This window comes from Podarcis filfolensis (assembly GCF_964270895.1).
Source record: "Podarcis filfolensis genome assembly, chromosome: 9".
NCBI lineage: Eukaryota > Metazoa > Chordata > Lepidosauria > Squamata > Lacertidae > Podarcis > Podarcis filfolensis.
This window is the reverse complement of record NC_139610.1, coordinates 72,302,214-72,320,216: the sequence shown is the minus strand read 5'-3', so window position 1 is coordinate 72,320,216 and position 18,003 is coordinate 72,302,214. Positions and strand designations below refer to the sequence as shown.

Sequence of the window (18,003 nt, the reverse complement as noted above, 5' to 3'; positions counted from 1 at the left end):
CTGGGCACTTGGAGCATATTTTCCAGATTCTGCTCCGTCTCCCCCTGCCCTGCCCCCCAGAAGCTTCTGCTAGGCATGTGGAATGTATTAATATGTGCAGGAGCCAGGTACATATTGAAAATCAGGCCTGTTCTGTTTGTGTGGGGGGGAATCCTGTAGACTCAGATTATAGGAGCAAAACAAAATAAAACCATTATCCCTGCATTGCAAAAGCTCTTTCCCCCCAGCCCCCCCACCAATCCCTTCTGCTGGCTTTACCTGAAGCCCCCAAACACGTTTTCGAATGCTTCCCAAACGTGCTCAAGCTTGGACTGAAGCAAGCATGCAGGGACTGAGTGATCTGCAGCTGGTCTGCAGGTCACCAGTAACTCCTCTGATGGCAGCCTTGCTTTGTCTGAACGTGATGCGGAATGTGAGAGGCTGTGGTGGTAGAGGGGGACTATGGAATTATCCACAATTCCGCTTCTCCTGCCACTTTCCCCCTGGAGAAACCCGCTGTTCGCTGCTGAATCGGAGCAAACGTCGATCGAGTTTTCTCCGGATTGCTGTTTTCCCCGATTTAGCACCAAAGAGCAGGTTTTCTGGGGAAAGCAGTAGGGCAAAGGTGAAACCGCACGGACCCATGCCTCGAAAGTATGGGGACGCGCTTGGAGCTCTGCTTTCAAGCGGGAGTATGGGGGAGCCCTGTCTTATGCTAGTGGGTCATTCCATGTCATTTCAACAAGATCACGTCACCCTCCATTTTATAACACTTCGAAGTTTCGTTAAGTATCTTGTGCCAAAGGTCTCAAGAGGGACAGACAACACAGATTTAACGAAACATCAAAGTGCTATAAAATGAAAACCATTTGAGATAGAGGGGGGGAATTCAAGGGGGTTTCTTTCAACCATAAGGGAAGGGTGTACACCAAGATTCATCAAAATCTGAGACGGAGAGTGACAAAACCCTTGTTTTTTGCATCATCATCATCATTAATAATAATAATAATAATATATTTATAACCCACCCATCTGGTGGTTTGGTAGTTATTTTTCTCTATGACATCTGGTAGGAGGGCATTCCACAGGGCCCTCCCAACAGATGCCACCACCAAGAAGGCCCTCTGCCTGGTTCCCTGTAACTTGGCTTCTCACAATGAGGGAACTGCCAGAAGGCCCACGGCGCTGGACCTCAGTGTCCGGGCTGAACGATGGGGGTGGAGACGCTCCTTCAGATATACTGGACTGAGGCCATTTAGGGCTTTAAAGGTCAGCACCAACACTTTGAATTGTGCTCAGAAATGTACTGGGAGCCAGTGTAGGTCTTTCAGGACTGGTGTTATATGGTCTTGGCTGCCGCCCCCAGTCACCAATCTAGCTGCCGCATTCTGGATTAGTTGTAGTTTCCGGGTCACCTTCAAAGGTAGCCCCATGTAGAGCGCATTGCAGTTGTCCAAGCAAGAGATAATTAGACTGTCTGGCGAGACAGTCTGCGGGCAGGTAGGGTCTCAGCCTGCGTACCAGATGGAGCTGATAAACAGCTGCCCTGGACACAGAATGGACCTGCGCCTCCATGGACAGCTGTGAGTCCAGCATGACTCCCAGGCTGCGCACTTGGTCCTTCGGGGGCACAGTTACCCCATTCAGGACCAGGGAGTCCTCCACACCCGCCTGCCTCCTGTCCCCCAAAAACAGTACTTCTGTCTTGTCAGGATTCAGCCTCAATCTGTTAGCCGCCATCCATCCTCCAACCGCCTCCAGCGTTAATTTGATGTGGAATGACCCTTGCACCTCTCAACCCCAGGGATCCCTGATTAAGGGGTCTGTGGCTGAGACCCTGGCAAAGACCTGCCTGAGATACTGCAGGTCTGTATGTGATACCCTCTGTTGATGCTGCTTAAAAACTCTTGACGTTCTCCCTGGCTGAGAACATGCTCTATAAACGTCTTGCCCATTTTGCCGCTGGCCAGACCTGGAGTTTGCAAGAGGGATGCTTGGCGCATGTGAGCTCACTTTAAATTCCAAAAAGGTTGCCCCCAACTTGCTATTTGATCTTGGGAGTTTTGCCAGTGTTATCTCCCATAATCCACATCAGGGCTGAAGTTCCTAATCCCCCCATAGAAATTACACTTTGCGCAGCTTCATTTGGCGCTATAAACAGGATTATCCTTGAGGTTCATCAGAACGCCTGGCCCCCTCGAGGTGATGGGTTTTCTGTTGAGATGCCCTTCAATTTCTTTTTCGCTTTCCTTTGGTTATTTGGATTCCACGAAAACGAAGGAAATCAATGCCCTCCTCTGAGATCTGATAGTTGCTGCTTGGAGAGGATCAAAAGGCAGGAAAGGGGGATTTGAACCGTTCGAAGAGATTTTGTGTACTGTGCCGCAAAGGCTAAATTAGTTTTAAGCTCTGAATGTGTGAACGAGAATAAGAGAATCGCTGGAGCTGTGTGTGCTCATTGCTAAAGAAAACACATTAATTGTGCATCTAGAGAAGCAGGGTCTCTGGCCCGTATAAATTATGCACTTTCAACAAATCCTGTCACTTGCTAGCCACATATCCCTGAATACCAGAAAGCCCATTTAACTTTGGAGATTTCTTCAGACGTTGCACAAATAAGAAGTCTGCATTTTCCATCGATAAGGACTAGAAACTTGATTTTTTAAAAAATTCAAGGTATTTTCAGGATGCTGAATTTTTTTTCTTACTGCATCTCCAGATCCCAACCCTTCAATTTCCATAGAATTAAGGGTGAACATAGAAAGCTCCGTTAACACCTTTTCAGATCCCTGGTTTCTCTATTGTGCTCTATAGTTTCTACTTCCTTTGGCCTTGCAGGATTCCAGGTCAGGGACTAAGTCCTGCTCCTGAAGCATGGCAACTCCAAGGCGTTCACTATATAGCAAAACAAAAAGTAGGTCAATGCCCCAGGTGTGGTCCAGAATCACAACTCTAGTATGACGCGTGGGACTCATTCACACATGCATGCATGCAGATCGCTTGCTTCTTCTGTTTACCCAAGGGCTCAGCTGCTTGCTTGTGAATCAGTGGGAGATAGCTCAGTGAGCTAGAGTGCGGTGCTGATAACGCCAGGGTTGCAGGTTCGATTCCCCCTATGGGACAGCTGCAGATTCCTGCATTGCAGTGGGTTGGACTGGATGATCTTCAGGGTCCCTTCCAACTCTACAGTTCTGATTCTATGACTCCTACTAAGTACCAATTGCAGTGGAATAGCAGGAGCGATGCAACGTTCGGTCTGCCGTGGTTGATCTTTGATGGCTCCTCCTCTCGTGTAAATCATCTCTTGGCGCCCAGCCATCAAGTGTGCCCAGGGTCTCTGTGGTTCTTTGTTATTTGCTGATATTTAATTTTATTGTTCGCTATTAGATTCTAATGGATTGTTGAATTTTGCTTTATTTGATACAAGTTGTTTATTTTAAAGTTTTTGTGACTTTTTTGTATTGGATCAGATCGTAATTATTAACATTTGACATTTTATTATGTTTTTATATGTGTCAGAAGCCGCCCAGAGCGGCTGGGGCAACCCAGCCATACCCAGCCAGATGGGCAGGGTATAACTTAAAAAATAATACAGTGGTACCTTGGTTTTCGAACGTAAACAGTTCTGGAAGACCGTTTGACTTACGAAACGTTCGAAAACCAAGGAACAAGGGGAAATCTGCAAACTCAGCGGAAGTCGTTTGACTTCTGAGGCGTGTTTGAAAATGGAAGCATTCCGGGTTTTCGGCGTTTGAAAACTGATATGTTCGACTTCCAAGACGTTCGAAAACCGAGGTACCACTGTATTACTACTACTACTACTACTACAGTCATACCTCAGGTTACATACGGTTCAAGTTACATACACTTCAGGTTACAGACTCCGCTAACCCAGAAATATTACCTCGGGTTAAGAACTTTGCTTCAGGATGAGAACAGAAATCAGGCGGCAGCGGGAGGCCCCATTAGCTAAAGTGGTACCTCAGGTTAAGGACAGTTTCAGGTTAAGAACGGACCTCCAGAAAGAATTAAGTGCGTAACCTGAGGTACCACTGTACAGACGCTTCAGGTTGTGTTTTTTCAGGTTACTGATCCACCAAAACCCGGAAGGGGTTACTTCTGGATTTCGGGTTCGCACATGCGCAGAAGCGCTAAATCGCACTCTGCGCAGAAGCACCGAATTGCAACCCACGCGTGCGCAGACGCGCCGGTGCGGGTTGCAAACGTGCCTTCCGCACGAATCCCGTTCACAACCCCAGCGTCCAGTGTACTACTATTTGCTCTCTCAAACGCTTGCACACATCTTTGCGCGATGGGCTCTCTTGCTGCTGAGTAACACACCCTGCTTTTGTGCTTCCTCCCCGGCCAGGATCGTGAGTGTGAAGGAGACCCGGCTGACCACCCTGGTAGCCAACTTCCTGGTGGGCCTCTCCCTGCTGCTCCTGCCTTTCCCGCTGCAGCTGATCCCAAAGCCCGTCCTCTACGGCCTGTTCCTCTACATCGCCCTGACCTCCATCGACGGGAACCAGCTCTTTGAGAGAGTTGCCCTCCTGCTGAAAGAGCAGGTAAGCGCACCGGGAGGGAGCACGGATTTTGCAAGCTGTGCAGGATAAGAAGTTGAGGCCCCGGCGGACCTGCAGGCCTCCGTTTCCTGAGGAAGCTCATAATCACGAGTTGATTGCCGCAACTTGAAAAAACACGGCCGTTAAAGAGCCTCTGATTGCTTTTTATGATCTCCCTCTGCTCCTGCCACCACCGCTGCCGCCTCACGCCCTGTTTGTTGTCTTGGCTCCACTCCGGCAGCAAAAGACCCGACGGGCGAAATGCCGTCGGGACAGTTGCCAGCAAGAACATCCCAGTCATCCGGTCCGGGGGGGGGGGAACAGCAACTTTCACCTCCTGGCACCAGAAGCGGCCTTGGTCTTGCCCTCTGCTTGTGCAACGGCATAGTAGCCACTGTTTAGCCTTTTTGAAATAAAAGGAGCCCCTCCCACACTGCACGGTCGCAGCGGCAGGGGCGCCGTTTCCGCAGCGAGCGAGACCCTCTCCGCAGGGGCAGGGCGCCGACTCGGATTGAGTGGGCTCTCCCCCCCAAATGCTGAGCCAAAATCCAATATGAAATGGCTTTTAGCAAGGCTCTTGCTTGCAGTTGCATGTGGTTAGCCCCCAATAATCCCACCGTCTTGTGGAGGAAGGAGAGGTCAGGCCTAAGGCTGAGGTGTATTGACGTGGTTGACTGTTTCAGGTGGAACGTTTTTCTTGCAAATGTGTCAGCTGGGGAGCTTTCCAAAATGCTTCCCTGCACCACCAATGCACATGTGTATGCTCTGTGCAGAAAAATTATTATTATTATTATTATTATTATTATTATTATTATTATTATGAACCTACCCAGACTCTATGTTCATCCTCTGAGTCCCTTCTTCATGTGCCTCCTCCACGAGAGGTCCAGAGGGTGACATCACAAGAACGGGGCCTTTTCTGCAGTGGCTCTCCATCATGCGATGCTCTCCCCAGAGAGGCTCGCCTGCCACCTTCATTATACACCATTAGTTGCCAGGTGAAAACGTTCCTCTTTAACCAGCCCTTTGGTTAATTGACATCCAATGCCCTTTTAATATGTGTATGGGAGTGGTGATTATTGGGTTGTTTTCATTTTTATTTTGATTATGTGTTTTGTGTTTTTATATCGTGATTTGATCCTGTGAACCACCCTGAGACCTGCAGGTATAGAGCTGTCTAACAACAACAACAACAACAACTTTATTAAACTTATTAGGCGCTTGAAGCAACTTGGAACATCAAATAAATAGCACATACATTAAAACCAACATAAAACGAAGCAGAGAAAAACCCAAAGCACATTTGTGTTTTTAAAAGGCAGGATCAAAATGTCCCACCCACTGAAGGAGGCCGCAGATAATTACCCTTCAGCCTGGCAGTCCATCTGCAGCTAGGGGATTTTTTGCTTTCCTCACCCCTTCTCCTTTCTGTTTCCTAACGCAAGAAGGTTAACCAGCGCCCTGTTTGTGTGTCCTCGAGGCTCTTTTTGTGCCGCACAATTTCTGTGCTTCTGATTGCAACCTCTGGCACTGGGTTGTGTACTGCTCCCTCCCTGCAGCAACAGAAGGGTGCTTGTACGGTACAGCCGTGAGCTAGGGGCACTGCGATGCGGGTGTCACAAACCTCCTGGGTTTGGGCCTCCCAAACTCCTAATGGTTCCACACCCTCTTGAACTCCCTCTTCCAAGTCCCCTCCAGCTTTCCTTGATGGCGATTGTTGACCGCAGGACTCGTGCCTGCATTTAGCTGTCCTCGGAGTTGACTTCCCATGTTGGGCTGGTGTCCAAAGCGTCCCTGCCACAGGAAAAGACAGTCCCAGCATGCTTTGGGGGGGCATTGAAAAATCCACAGGCAGTGCCCTGATCAGAAGGCGCTCAGTAGCATGAAAGGAAGCAGCTGGGGATCAGGAAGCTTTTATCTGCTTCCACAGCAGAGGCGCCCGCAGGACCAGGCTGGGCAGAACATCTCAAACAGCTGGTGATTTATTCCTAACACATGGAAGCCCAGCTGTGGCTTGGGAGCAATGCTCTGGCCAGGCCAAGCCACCCTCTCGTTCCCTGCTTGATGCAAAGGGCTGTTTGCCAGCAGAAGAGGAGACAATCGCAGCATCTATTTCCATTCGCCTGCCTTTGTTCTAAGCCATGGGTAGGCAACCTAAGGCCCGAGGGTCGGATCCGGCCCAATCACCTTCTCAATCCGGCCCGCGGACGGTCCAGGAATCAGCGTGTTTTCACATGAGTAGAATGTGTCCTTTTATTTAAAATGCATCTCTGGGTTATTTGAGGGGCAGAGGAATTCGTTCTTTTTTCTTCTTCCAAAATATAGTCCATCCCCCCCCCAAGGTCTGAGGGACAGTGGACCAGCCCCCTGCTGAAAAAGTTTGCTGACCCCTGTTCTAAGCCATCCCTGCAGGCCGTTTCAACTGGGAGATCGTCTGGACTTCTTTCCTCTGATCCCACCCCACTCACCATTCCCCCCTCCCCTTCCTCCCTTCTTCCTCCTTCCTTCCTCCCCTTTGCTTTCTCCTTAACTGTTTAAACCAATTCATGAACCAAGAACCTGTACACTGACCACTAATAATGAAACATATGTTGCAGATATTTTTCCACATTTACAGTGGTACCTCGGGTTACGAACTTAATTCATTCCTGAGGTCAGTTCTTAACCCGAAACCGTTCTTAACCTGAGGCGCACTTTCACTAATGGGGCCTGCTGCTGCCGCCGCACTGCCACCGCACAATTTCCGTTCTCATCCTGGGGCAAAGTTCACAACCCGGAGCAACTACTTCCGGGTTAGAGGCGTTTGTACCCCGAAGCGTTTGTAACCCGAGGTATCACTGTATCATGCTATTTTTGTGAAATACAAATGGCGTGAGAAAACTTTGTCTACTTGCTTGCATAACGTTATTCCTGTTTATAAAACCCAATAAAAAAAAATATTATTTTTTTATGGCACAGCCAGAAAACCCCCTCACAGATTTTCTCCTGGAAGCAGCTCCTCTGATGAGGGACAGGGTGGGGTGGGGTGGAGAGTGTGGCAGCCTCAGTTTCTTGCTAACACCCTTGTCGTTTCCAGACGGCCTACCCTCCGACGCATTACATCCGCCGGGTGCCCCAGAGAAAGATCCACTACTTCACGGGGCTGCAGGTCCTCCAGCTCCTCATCCTTTGTGGATTTGGGATGTCTCCCCTGCCCTACATGAAGATGATCTTCCCCCTCATCATGATCGGAATGGTCCCTATCAGGTACGCTCCGGAGATGTGCTCCTTGCCCAAGAGGGCTTTGGGCTTGGATGGTACCTCTTTTATCCTGCCGGTAGTGAAGTGCAGTGGTTAGAACAGTGATGGGCAAACTAGCTGTTTTTGGACTACAACTTCCATCGTCCCTAGCTAAGAGGACCAGTGGTCAGGGATGATGGGAATTGTAGTCCCAAAACAGCTGGAGGGCCGAGTTTGGCCATCACTGGGTTAGAAAGTCAGGCTACAAGAGCCAGGTGCAACCAGGGTTGAAATGCGTGCTCAGCTGTGAAATGCGCTTTGGGGGGCAGGCAGGACGGTAGACCAGCTGCTACCTCTTTCAGCCTGACCTGCTTTGCAGAGATGTTGTGAGGAGCAAAATGGAAGCGGGGCAGGGAAGCATGTAAACAACCCTACGCTCATTCGAGGAAAGTGGGATGTAAATATTTAGCTGGCATTGGTCTGTCTCGGGAGACAACAGAGGAGTGCGCCTGCTGTGACATGTTTTGTTGCAGCGGGGTAGGTGAAGGCATCTGGTTGTGCTTCTGCAGATGCACCATGACTTTTCTGCTCTCTGCGCTCCTCCCAGCAGTCAATCCTCCTCTGCTTGCTGCTGCGGATGCACAACTTGACTATCTGCCTCCAGGCACTGCGGTCGTCTGCAAGGGATTCCCACACGGCGGGTTGATGTTGCAGACATCTTTGTAACACAGAGCTGGTCTGCCAACAGGCCTGGTGCCAGAAGCCACAGAGATCACCTTGGAGAAAATAACAACAACAACAACAATTTTTTATTATTTATACTCCGCCTATCTGGCTGGGTTTCCCCAGCCACTCTGGGCGGCTTCCAAATGAATATTAAAAACAATACAGCGTCAGACATTAAAAACTTCCCTAAACAGGGTTGCCTTCAGGTGTCTTTCAAAAGTAAAATAGTTGTTTATTGCCTTGACATCTGCTGGGAGGGCGTTCCACAGGGCAGGCGCCACTACCGAGAAGGCCCTCTGTCTGGTTCCCTGTGACCTCGCTTCTTGCAGCAATGGAACCGCCAGAAGGCCCTCGGAGCTGGACCTCAGGGTCCGGGCTGAACTATGGGGGTGGAGACGCTCCTTCAGGTATACTGGCCTGAGGCCATTTAGGGCTTTAAAGGTCAGCTCGGAATTGTGCTCGGAAACATACTGGGAGCCAATGCAGATCTTTCAGGACCGGTGTTATGTGGTCTCTGCGGCCACTCCCAATCACCAGCCTAGCTGCTGCGTTCTCGATTAATTGCAGTTTCCGAGTCACCTTCAAAGGTAGCCCCACATAGAGCACATTGCAGTAGTCCAAGCGGGAGATAACCAGAGCATGCACCACTCTGGCAAGACAGTCTGTGGGCAGGGAGGATCTCAGCTGGCGTACCAGATGGAGCTGGGAGACAGCCGCCCTGGATACAGAATTGACCTGCGCCTACATGGACAGCTGTGATGATGATGATGATGATGATGATGATTGCTATTATGATGTATCCTGCATGTCTCGTTGCAAATTATCCTGGGGTCTTTCTGCATGCACAGCAGATTCTCTTTCCCGGGTCATAAGCAAAAGACGGCAGCTCAGAGATGGAGCATCTGCTTTCCACGCAGAAAAGTCCGGGGTTCGACTCCCCAGGTAGCTCTGGGATAGATTCCCTGCCCTGAATTCACAGAGAGTCCCTGCCAGCCAGTGTAGGAGGTGCTGAGCTCCTTGGACCACTGGTGTGGCTCAGCGCAAGACGCTTTCCTGTGTCCTTGCAGTGCGCTAGGTGCAGAGCCCGAAAGAGCCACGCGGAAAGTCTTCCGCTTAGGGCAGAATCTAACGGTGTCCCCCTTCTTCCACCCAGGTATAACTTGCTCCCAAGGATCATTGAAGCGAAATACTTGGACGCAATGGATGCTGAGCACTAGGGGAAGAAGCAGCCTTGTTTCCCTTGCATCAGCCGGTGGGCATCTCCCTTTTTCAAACGGAAAGGAAGCTGGGCGACCCGTCGAACGTTTAGTTTGGTCCCCGAACCTCTCCCTCTCGTGACTTGATTTTTGTACTCCTGCACAACTGACTACCCAAAGGCATGTTGCTAGAGACCAACCAAGTGCCCAGATTTCAGGGGGGGGGGTTGGGGTGGGGTGGGGGGGAGCAGCGCTCTTTGAAGCTGGAGCGGCAAGTGTGCTTTACGGAAACCCCAAAGACAAAAGTTTGGCATTGCGTTCCCTGCTTCTTTGTTTTAGGGAAGTGCAGCGCGTTTTTATAGACATTTTTGACACACACACACCCAAACACACACACCCTGTACTGTGCTGCTCTGCGAGAGGAACAGTAGGACGTTCCTTTTTAACCCGACAGAATTACAGTGTCCTCTGGGCAGTTTCCTCTGCTTCTGAATACAACCTCTCATGCCAGGAGCCCCGGAGATCAGTGGGTGACTGATTCGGTCAAGAGCCACCAGAAGACCAACGTGGAGCAGACCGGGACAGATTTTTGCTCCAGTTCTGTATCATATTCTGTCTGGGGGCCTCTGCATTGACGCAGAGGCAGCTCCCTGCTTTCGAGCGGAAACCCAGAGGCGGCTGCGAATTAGCCAAACCCTCTTGCAGACGGTCCCGACTTGGAACAGCAGATTTGCACGACGGCGACTGAACCAGGCATTGAAACATTCGGCAGAATCCCTCTTCCCTTCCCCTATGTGTACAGTACTACTTATGTGTACATATATACATAGCCAATCTAGATTTGTGTATATATTTTGCATATAAATGTCCTGGGTAATTGATGCCTGTCGTTTCCCCCCCCCCTTTCCCACCAGAGAGTGAAAGGGTTCTTGTGCAATCAGTGTTAACATGTACTGTATCTTGCCATTAATTTAAATTCTCTCCTCCTTCCTCTTCTTTTCTCCTTCGCACTTTCTGCTCTTTCCCACCTCTCCTCCGTTTAAATCCTAGCCCTTTGGCTCCCATCGGTTTTGATTTGCTCTTGGCGTTTAATTTTAATGTACAGTACATAGTGAACATTGGGGTCCTGGGCAGGGTCTCGTTCCAGGTTAGGGTTTGTCTCCTTCCACCCCCCAAAGGCTGTGTTTCTGCTGCTTGTCTCTGCCCTGTTCCAATTTTGTAGCTAACCTCCTCCTCCCCGCCCCCCTGCAAAACATGACATTATATTTCTGGAAAATCCGAATGCTCCCGATGTCTGCTTTATACACTGCGGGTCCTAATTATAATTTGTGTGTGCATGTTCTGTGTTCCAGCCTGTTGGTCCCGCCTCCTTTTTATTTTAAGTACTGCAAAAAAAAGAAAGAATCAAAAATCCATATTGTATTAGGCATATGTGTCAAGCTCCCCTGTTATCTACACTTCCCAATGTTCCTCTTCCATGCAAGGTAAGATTTATTTATTTTTAAGCCCTTTTTGCAAGAAAGAGAGCTAAAGACTTTGCAGAAGGCTAGATGTGGCGTAAAGTGGTTCCTGAACCCAAGCTGCTGGTTGCAGAGGCTTGATGTCTGTAGATAGTTCGATAGTTCAGAGTCAAGGATGTTCCCAGCTTGGTCTGCATAATCAGCAGGTGAGGTATAGATACTGTTTTATGTTTCAGTGGTTTATCATCTCTCTCTCTCTCCTTACATGTAGAAAACCAGATGCCAGGGAGACGGATTCTCCCCTCCTTTTCTACCTAACATGGAAATCCTCTGAGTAATATAGCATATCCCCCCTTCTTGGCCCAGGAACAGTGTTCAGATCACAATGGACAAGCACATATGTGCATAAATGCACACTCGCTGCAGCCCAATGCAGTAGACCAGTTCTAAGTTAGCTAGACTTGGGGAGCTGTTGCTGTTGTTGTTTTAATAAGTCCTGAGCATCAATTTCTGCAGTGAGAACGATGACCAAATAAAAGAACCGCATCTGGAAATTCAGAGAGTTTGTCCCTTTGGCCAACTGGGTGCTCCCCGGATTATTCGGACTACAACTCCCAACTACGCTGACCGGGGCCGATGGGAGTTGCAGTCCAAGACGTCTTGAGGGCACCCAGTTGGTCAAGGCTGCATAGGGTGGCCACCTTTGCGGCCAATGGACACAGTCCACCTTTGAAAAGTGCAAAAGGGGGGCTTTTTGCCTTTGCGGATGACATGTTCTCATGCTGAGCTTTCCAAAAGCATAAAAATATATCTCTGGAGTTGCTCGTTTGGCCTGGATGAACCCAGCTTAGCATCTTGGCTCTGCAAAGTCCTACCAGGCCTGGTTTGCAAAGTCCTGTCCGAAATGTTGCAGTTTGTGATTCTGTCCTGAGCTGATTAATCACAGAGAATAATTACGGACACACCACATAATCAGTCATGGGCGGGAACCTTAAGATAGTCCACCTATGTATGTATGTATAATGCAAGAAGCCAGATTTATTGTTCCGTAGGAGGTTCGCAAACAACACTCTGCTCTCTCTGGTTTTATTTTTAACTAAGAACTCTCCTCTGCACTCAAGCTCCCACTGCCTTGAATTCCTCTGCTAAGGCCGGTAGGACTTGTAGCCATATTTTGCAGGGGCTGCTCTTAACTCATTTCCGGGGTTGACTGCGCTGTTCCTGCGCTGAGAAAATTTGGGAGCCATCTTTGCAGGAGATTTGACTCCAGAAAGCCAAGGGGAGTTGTGTATGGAGTAGCTGGATTTTGTTTTGTTTTTTAGCATGTAAACAGATTTTAAGACTCAAGACTGCTGCCCAAAATGGCAGCCATGTGTCAAGACCTTGCCCCACCACAAGAGGTAGTAAAGCATGTCATAAGTTCATTATTGCATGTTACAGGGCCGGGGCAAGGGAGCATAGCTAGATGTGAGGCTGCCATGTTTAGCAGGGTCTGTGGTCCTGCCCAAATGCATCTGTCTGGCGGAGCCTGTCGTCCAACATAATAGAACCGCACATTAGTCGTGCAGTGGATATGAAACCTGCCTGTGAGTACAGGGAGTTCATTTACAAAGGCCAGTTTTTCAGTTCTACAGGGAAGCAACGCAGGGTAAAAGCTCTCCTCTTAATTAATATTTTTTTAAAAAGCCAAATCGCTAGCGCGTGGCACACGTGATCTGTGGCTGGCTGTGGAGGTTGCTGCAGATAATAGAGATACTTAAATATATCTGTGCACACAACCCAGGTTTCTTATCTTGCAGCTTACGACAAGTGGATGTACAGGGTTTGACGCAGACTGGGCAAAGGCAAACAGAGAGTAACTTCAAGGAATGCAGATCTCACTTGCCGGCAGGAGCATCCCTGATGTTCTCATGTGAACTTTAAAAAATAATACTTTTGGTTTCAGCTTCTGTGCAGCTTCTCTGTGCGCTTCCCACCCGTGGTCCTCAGGAAATACTCTGTGCACTGCATGGGGTCAGAGTCCTCTGAGGTTTCTAGATCTATATACCCAGGGGTAGCATATGGGTAGCCTGTATGCCGTGTGAAATAGGCAGAGCTTGTTGAGATTTAACAGCAAGCGATGTGCTTAGACACCTTCATGAAAATGGTCCTCTCTTGCCCAGGACTGCTCCTGCTTTTAAGATTTAATTGCACAGTGCCCACACACACACACACACAGTGGCACACATTTCATAGTCTCTTTCCAGTTATCACCCAGAGCTTCAGAGCTTGCAAATCTGAGCGGCTTAGCACATTTTAAGGCCAGTAACCTCCCCCCCCCCCCCCAGTCTTGGTCTTGTACTTGAACAGGTAGCAGACCAGAAACCGAGCTGTCTCAGAACATGTCTTACTTCAGATGGTTTTCCCCGACTGCCCGTCCCTCAAATCTTTCCCTCCTTTCCTGCTGCAAACGGTGTTGGGTTTTTTTGGGTTTTTTTCATTTTATTGTTCTATTTTCTGTTTCTTGTTTCTACTGACCTCCACTTGGGTTACCAGGAAACAGACTTAGTGAAGGAAGAGTGTCTGTCGTAGACGGAACAAATTCTGCACTTTAATAACCACTGCGAAGGTTTTAAGATGGTTAGAATGTACATACCAAATGCTTTTATTATAAGCTATGTAGAGAAGATGACTTTTTTTAAAATTTTAACTTCATTTTCTTTCTTTGCATGAATCTTGCCAAAGAAACGGGTGCGAGGAAGCTATCTCTGTATGTGTTCCGCTCGTCGGGAGATACTGTGAATGCCTTTTGTGATTATGGGGTGCTTTCGCATCCCTTAACGCAAGCAGAGTTTGCAAAAAAAAGAGGAGCTTTGTTAGGCCAAATTTGTCTTGATGCCATAAACTCCCCTTAAACTTTCCTCCTGAACTTGCTCCAAGCAAAATTGAGATACCAACCCCTGGAAAATTATCAAAAGCTAAATCTGGAGACCCCATAGGGGACGGTTTTGTGGATCGTTCCTTTCTGTCTCAAGGACTGGGGAGGGATTCACAACCTTTCCCACCCCCCAAATTCTCTTTTCTTGTTACCTGCTGATCTATATATACCTGTCATGAGTACCATGAATGGCTTAACGGTTGTGGGCTGATCCATTTTCAACAGTCTTCTTTTCTGTAAATTAAAAATTTGATTTCCCAGGAAGTGACTTTCAGAGGGGGAATTATTAAGAGACAGGGAAATGGTCACATCTGATCGTGTGACTTGAGTCCCAGGTGTTAGCCATGATGAGACAAGACATCTCTGGTGGAAAATTGGTGATGGGCCCATCCATTTAAACAACCCAGAGACAATGTTTGCAGAAAAACCTGTTAACGCTTCCCTTTAAAGATCCATAAATAGTTCACCTCGCAAGTAAGAGGGCCTTTGTGCCAGCTAACTTGAGGCGAGCCGTGAGTGGTGTTTCGTAGCAGTAGACTCTGATATCGGCCAACCGAGACTCACCACCAAATCGGTTTCGTGTTAGCTCCTCTTTCGAAACTGACCCAACCTCTAAATTCCTTTGTCTCCATATCTGCCTCGAATTCTATTCTCATCCCCTGCCGTTGTCTGGAAACACACCAATTGGCAAGTCCGCCCACCTGTGTACGTTCAGCCTTCTTGTTGCCTTCTGATGATTCCTCCTCATCCGTCTTGCAGCGAAAGGAACGTCACGTGTGGGGTTGCATGTGTCTCTGCGCAAGCCATTTTGAGGGGAGTTATCCCCCTCCCCAAAGTTTGCTATGCAGTTGTCCTCTGCTGCATCGTTCCTCTACCCCACCCCACAAGACCCTGGTTTCCTCGCGTTCCCACTTCTAGCTATTTTTAAAGCCAACGTTGGAGGCAGCAGCCCCTGTTCTGGTGCAGACATGCTTGTGCTCTCAAGAGTTCAGTGCTGCTGATTTTAATTCATTTGATGCTGCATCAGGTGCACATACCTGATCCCCAGAGGTGGCATTGGCCACCAGCCCTCCCAGGTGAAACCGCAGCAAAAGATCATTGGATGCTGTGCAGAAACTGGTCTTGGCATCTCTGGGATGGCAGCAAGAGAGCCTCAGGTGGGCAGCTTGAGAAAAAAGCACGACTGCCACGAAAATAGATATATAAAGGGGTTGAGGACTCACCTTGGCCAGCAGTGGAGTCCTGCACATGTTCCTGGACTACAGTTACCATCATCCACCCTGACTGCTGGCTGGGGCTGATGGGAACTGGAGTCCACCAATCTCTAGAGGACCACAGTCTCCCCATCCCTCACCTTTAGTGCTCAGCCTACTGTGAATCAGGGGTTCAATTCTTCAGCTCCACCTTTTAGTTTATATTTTGGCAGGAATCTAGTTATCTTCCTCAGTCGGTCACTGTTTTATCGTGGCCTGGTAGGCTCTGCTGTATAGCTGACCAGGGTTTTAAGCCAGTATTTGAATGTATGCAGTTTTTAGGCATTTTCTTCACTGTTCCTTTAAAAAAATTTTGAGCAGCTCTGTAAGCCCCTATCCCGGACTTGCATCCAATTTGTTCCCTGCACCCGTAGCTGCTCTGTTTAGAGGAAATGTGTGTTTTCAGAAGCAGTGGCATGTGTGCATTTGAATTATTGATTTCTACCAGCTCTCACCCCTGCCGCCTTGCTGCTTTCCCATCGCGGAATGGTTTTTGAATTCGTGAGCTTTTGTTCATCAAAGGGAGATTTGGCAAAAACAGCCACGGCACACGCTTCACTGATCTGCTCCCAGATTTAAAGTGCTAAGATCCCACGCCAGTGCTTGATATTTCCCCCTGCAAACCAACATTTGAGCCTTCTCGACGAAAACGTCTGCTTCCACTGACTTCTCTCTGTGTGTGCTTTTAAATTGATAATGGTGATTCACGTGTGTGCAAAATATTATAGAGCTGGAACGTGGCACTGCGATCCATATCCCTGCTGGGCAGATCCAGCAGAGATTAACTGTTTCGTGGCCTTTGTCACTCGCTTCCTTCCTGTATCCTTTTCTCTAGCAACCGCTAAACACCCGCGATTCATTCGGCCGCCATTTTCTGAATGTACCCATTGCGATCCGATTGCGTGCGCACAGCAACCGTTACTGATTGATGCTCAGGTTCCTGACGACGCTACATCTCTTTGCCACCTGAGAGCGTCCAACATTCTGGATATTCCCCGGGATGGGGGTGTCAGGGTGCAACATAACTGAGGACATCATATCCGCTTGTAGTTGCTCCATTGCACAGGAAACAGTTGCATGAAAGATCTCAGAGCAAATCCTTTGTGCATGTCTGGACTCAAATGAAATGGGGATGGGGGACCTTCATTTTCCACAGCCCCCCTACCTTTGTTAGAGGCATGGGTTAATGTACAGAACCCAAGACAGGATGGGGGTATTTCGATATTCCTTACTTCACATTTTTCTTGAGCCAGGAGTCCTGCAAACCTTGCGCCCTGCTGATGGGCCATCTAAGTGGCGATATTGTGCATAGACAATCTGAAACACACTGGGAGATTTGGTTTGCCTTGCCCTTAATTTGTCCCCCTGCCCCCCATTCCCTGACTTGGAATGTAGCCGGTTCATGTTAACTGCTGTACTTTGTAGCAAAAAGGGGAGGGGGGGTTCCTTACCAAGTGGCCTGGAGGTCGGTTCTAAATGCTTATCTTTTAAAGTGACCAAATGCAAGGGTTTTGAATATAGAATGCGAGAGAGAAGAGCCTATGTTTTATTTTGCACTCGCTCTGTTGGGATTGCAATGCATGCCTCTTAGCTAGTGTTGATGACTTCTTTTCTTTTCCGTGAATGGTTTTCTTTTGATAAAAGAATTGCTTCTTGGAAACAACAGAAATTCCTTTATTTGTATAAGGAACTTGGTTGTATTTTAATAAAATAATAATAAATAAATCTCTATTTCTACTCTTTGTCTAAAGGTTCTGCTTCCTATAGTTAATTTTTGTGTGTGTATGAGGGTGCCCCACACCTAGGTAAAGCACTGAAATCCTCCCCTTAATTGATGGCTGATGAGATTTCAGGTGCCATATATGAAAATCACAGGGGCATTTTCAAGTGTATCAATTGCTACATAGGGACATCCCCTCCTGTATCAGATAAAAGACATCAGTAGCATTGTTTTCCTACTATGCTTTTACCACAATCTGTTCATTTAATGTGGGAGAAGCCACTCTCTCAATCCTGTCATGGTTGGTGATCATCCTTATAAGACTTCCTTAACTGGCCACCCTCCAGATGATGTTGAGTTACAACTTCCATCCTGCCTTTCCATTGGAAAAGGTTCAGGTGAGGGCAACCCAAATAATTAAGGGGATGGGACTTTTGAGTTGAGAGGAAAGACGAGGAAGAGGCAACAGGATAAAAGTTTATAAAATGTTGGAGAAAGTGGACAAAGAAAGGTTTTTTATCCCTCTCTGGTAGGACCAGAACTCATAATAATAATAATAATAATAATAATAATAATAATAATAATAATAAATTTTATTTATATCCCGCCCTCCCCAGCTGAAGCCGGGCTCAGGGTGGCTAACAACAATCAAATAATCAATCAAATAATACAACATTCTAAAAATATTTCATTATAAAAATTAAAATCAAGTTGATGGCAACCATTAAGCAAAATTCTGTGCAGGTTGCCAGAGGAGGGAGTCAGGCTGTGCCCTGACCAAAGGCCTGGTGGAACAACTCTGTCTTGCAGGCCCTGCGGAAAGATGTCGGGTCCCGCAGGGCCCTAGTCTCTTCTGACAGAGTGTTCCACCAGATTGGAGCCGCAGCCGAGAAGGCCCTGGCTCTAGTTGAGGCCAGCCTAACCTCTCTGAGGCCTGGGACCTTCAGGATGTTTTTATTTGCAGACCATAG

General features: G+C 48.1%; 1 protein-coding gene across 5 annotated transcripts in view; it reads left to right on the top strand.

The window, feature by feature from the left end:
• The window catches only part of SLC4A11 (solute carrier family 4 member 11), a 234,448-nt gene extending 217,399 nt beyond the window's left edge, over positions 1-17,049 (top strand). For all 5 annotated transcript variants that reach the window (XM_083571209.1, XM_083571208.1, XM_083571212.1 and 2 more), the window contains exons 18-20: positions 4,349-4,544; positions 7,618-7,787; positions 9,640-17,049. In XM_083571209.1, the coding sequence (XP_083427335.1) occupies positions 4,349-4,544; positions 7,618-7,787; positions 9,640-9,703 (430 nt within the window). In that variant the 3' untranslated portion in view covers positions 9,704-17,049. The remainder of the gene's footprint in view (positions 1-4,348; positions 4,545-7,617; positions 7,788-9,639) is intronic.
• Positions 17,050-18,003: the final 954 nt, after the last annotated feature.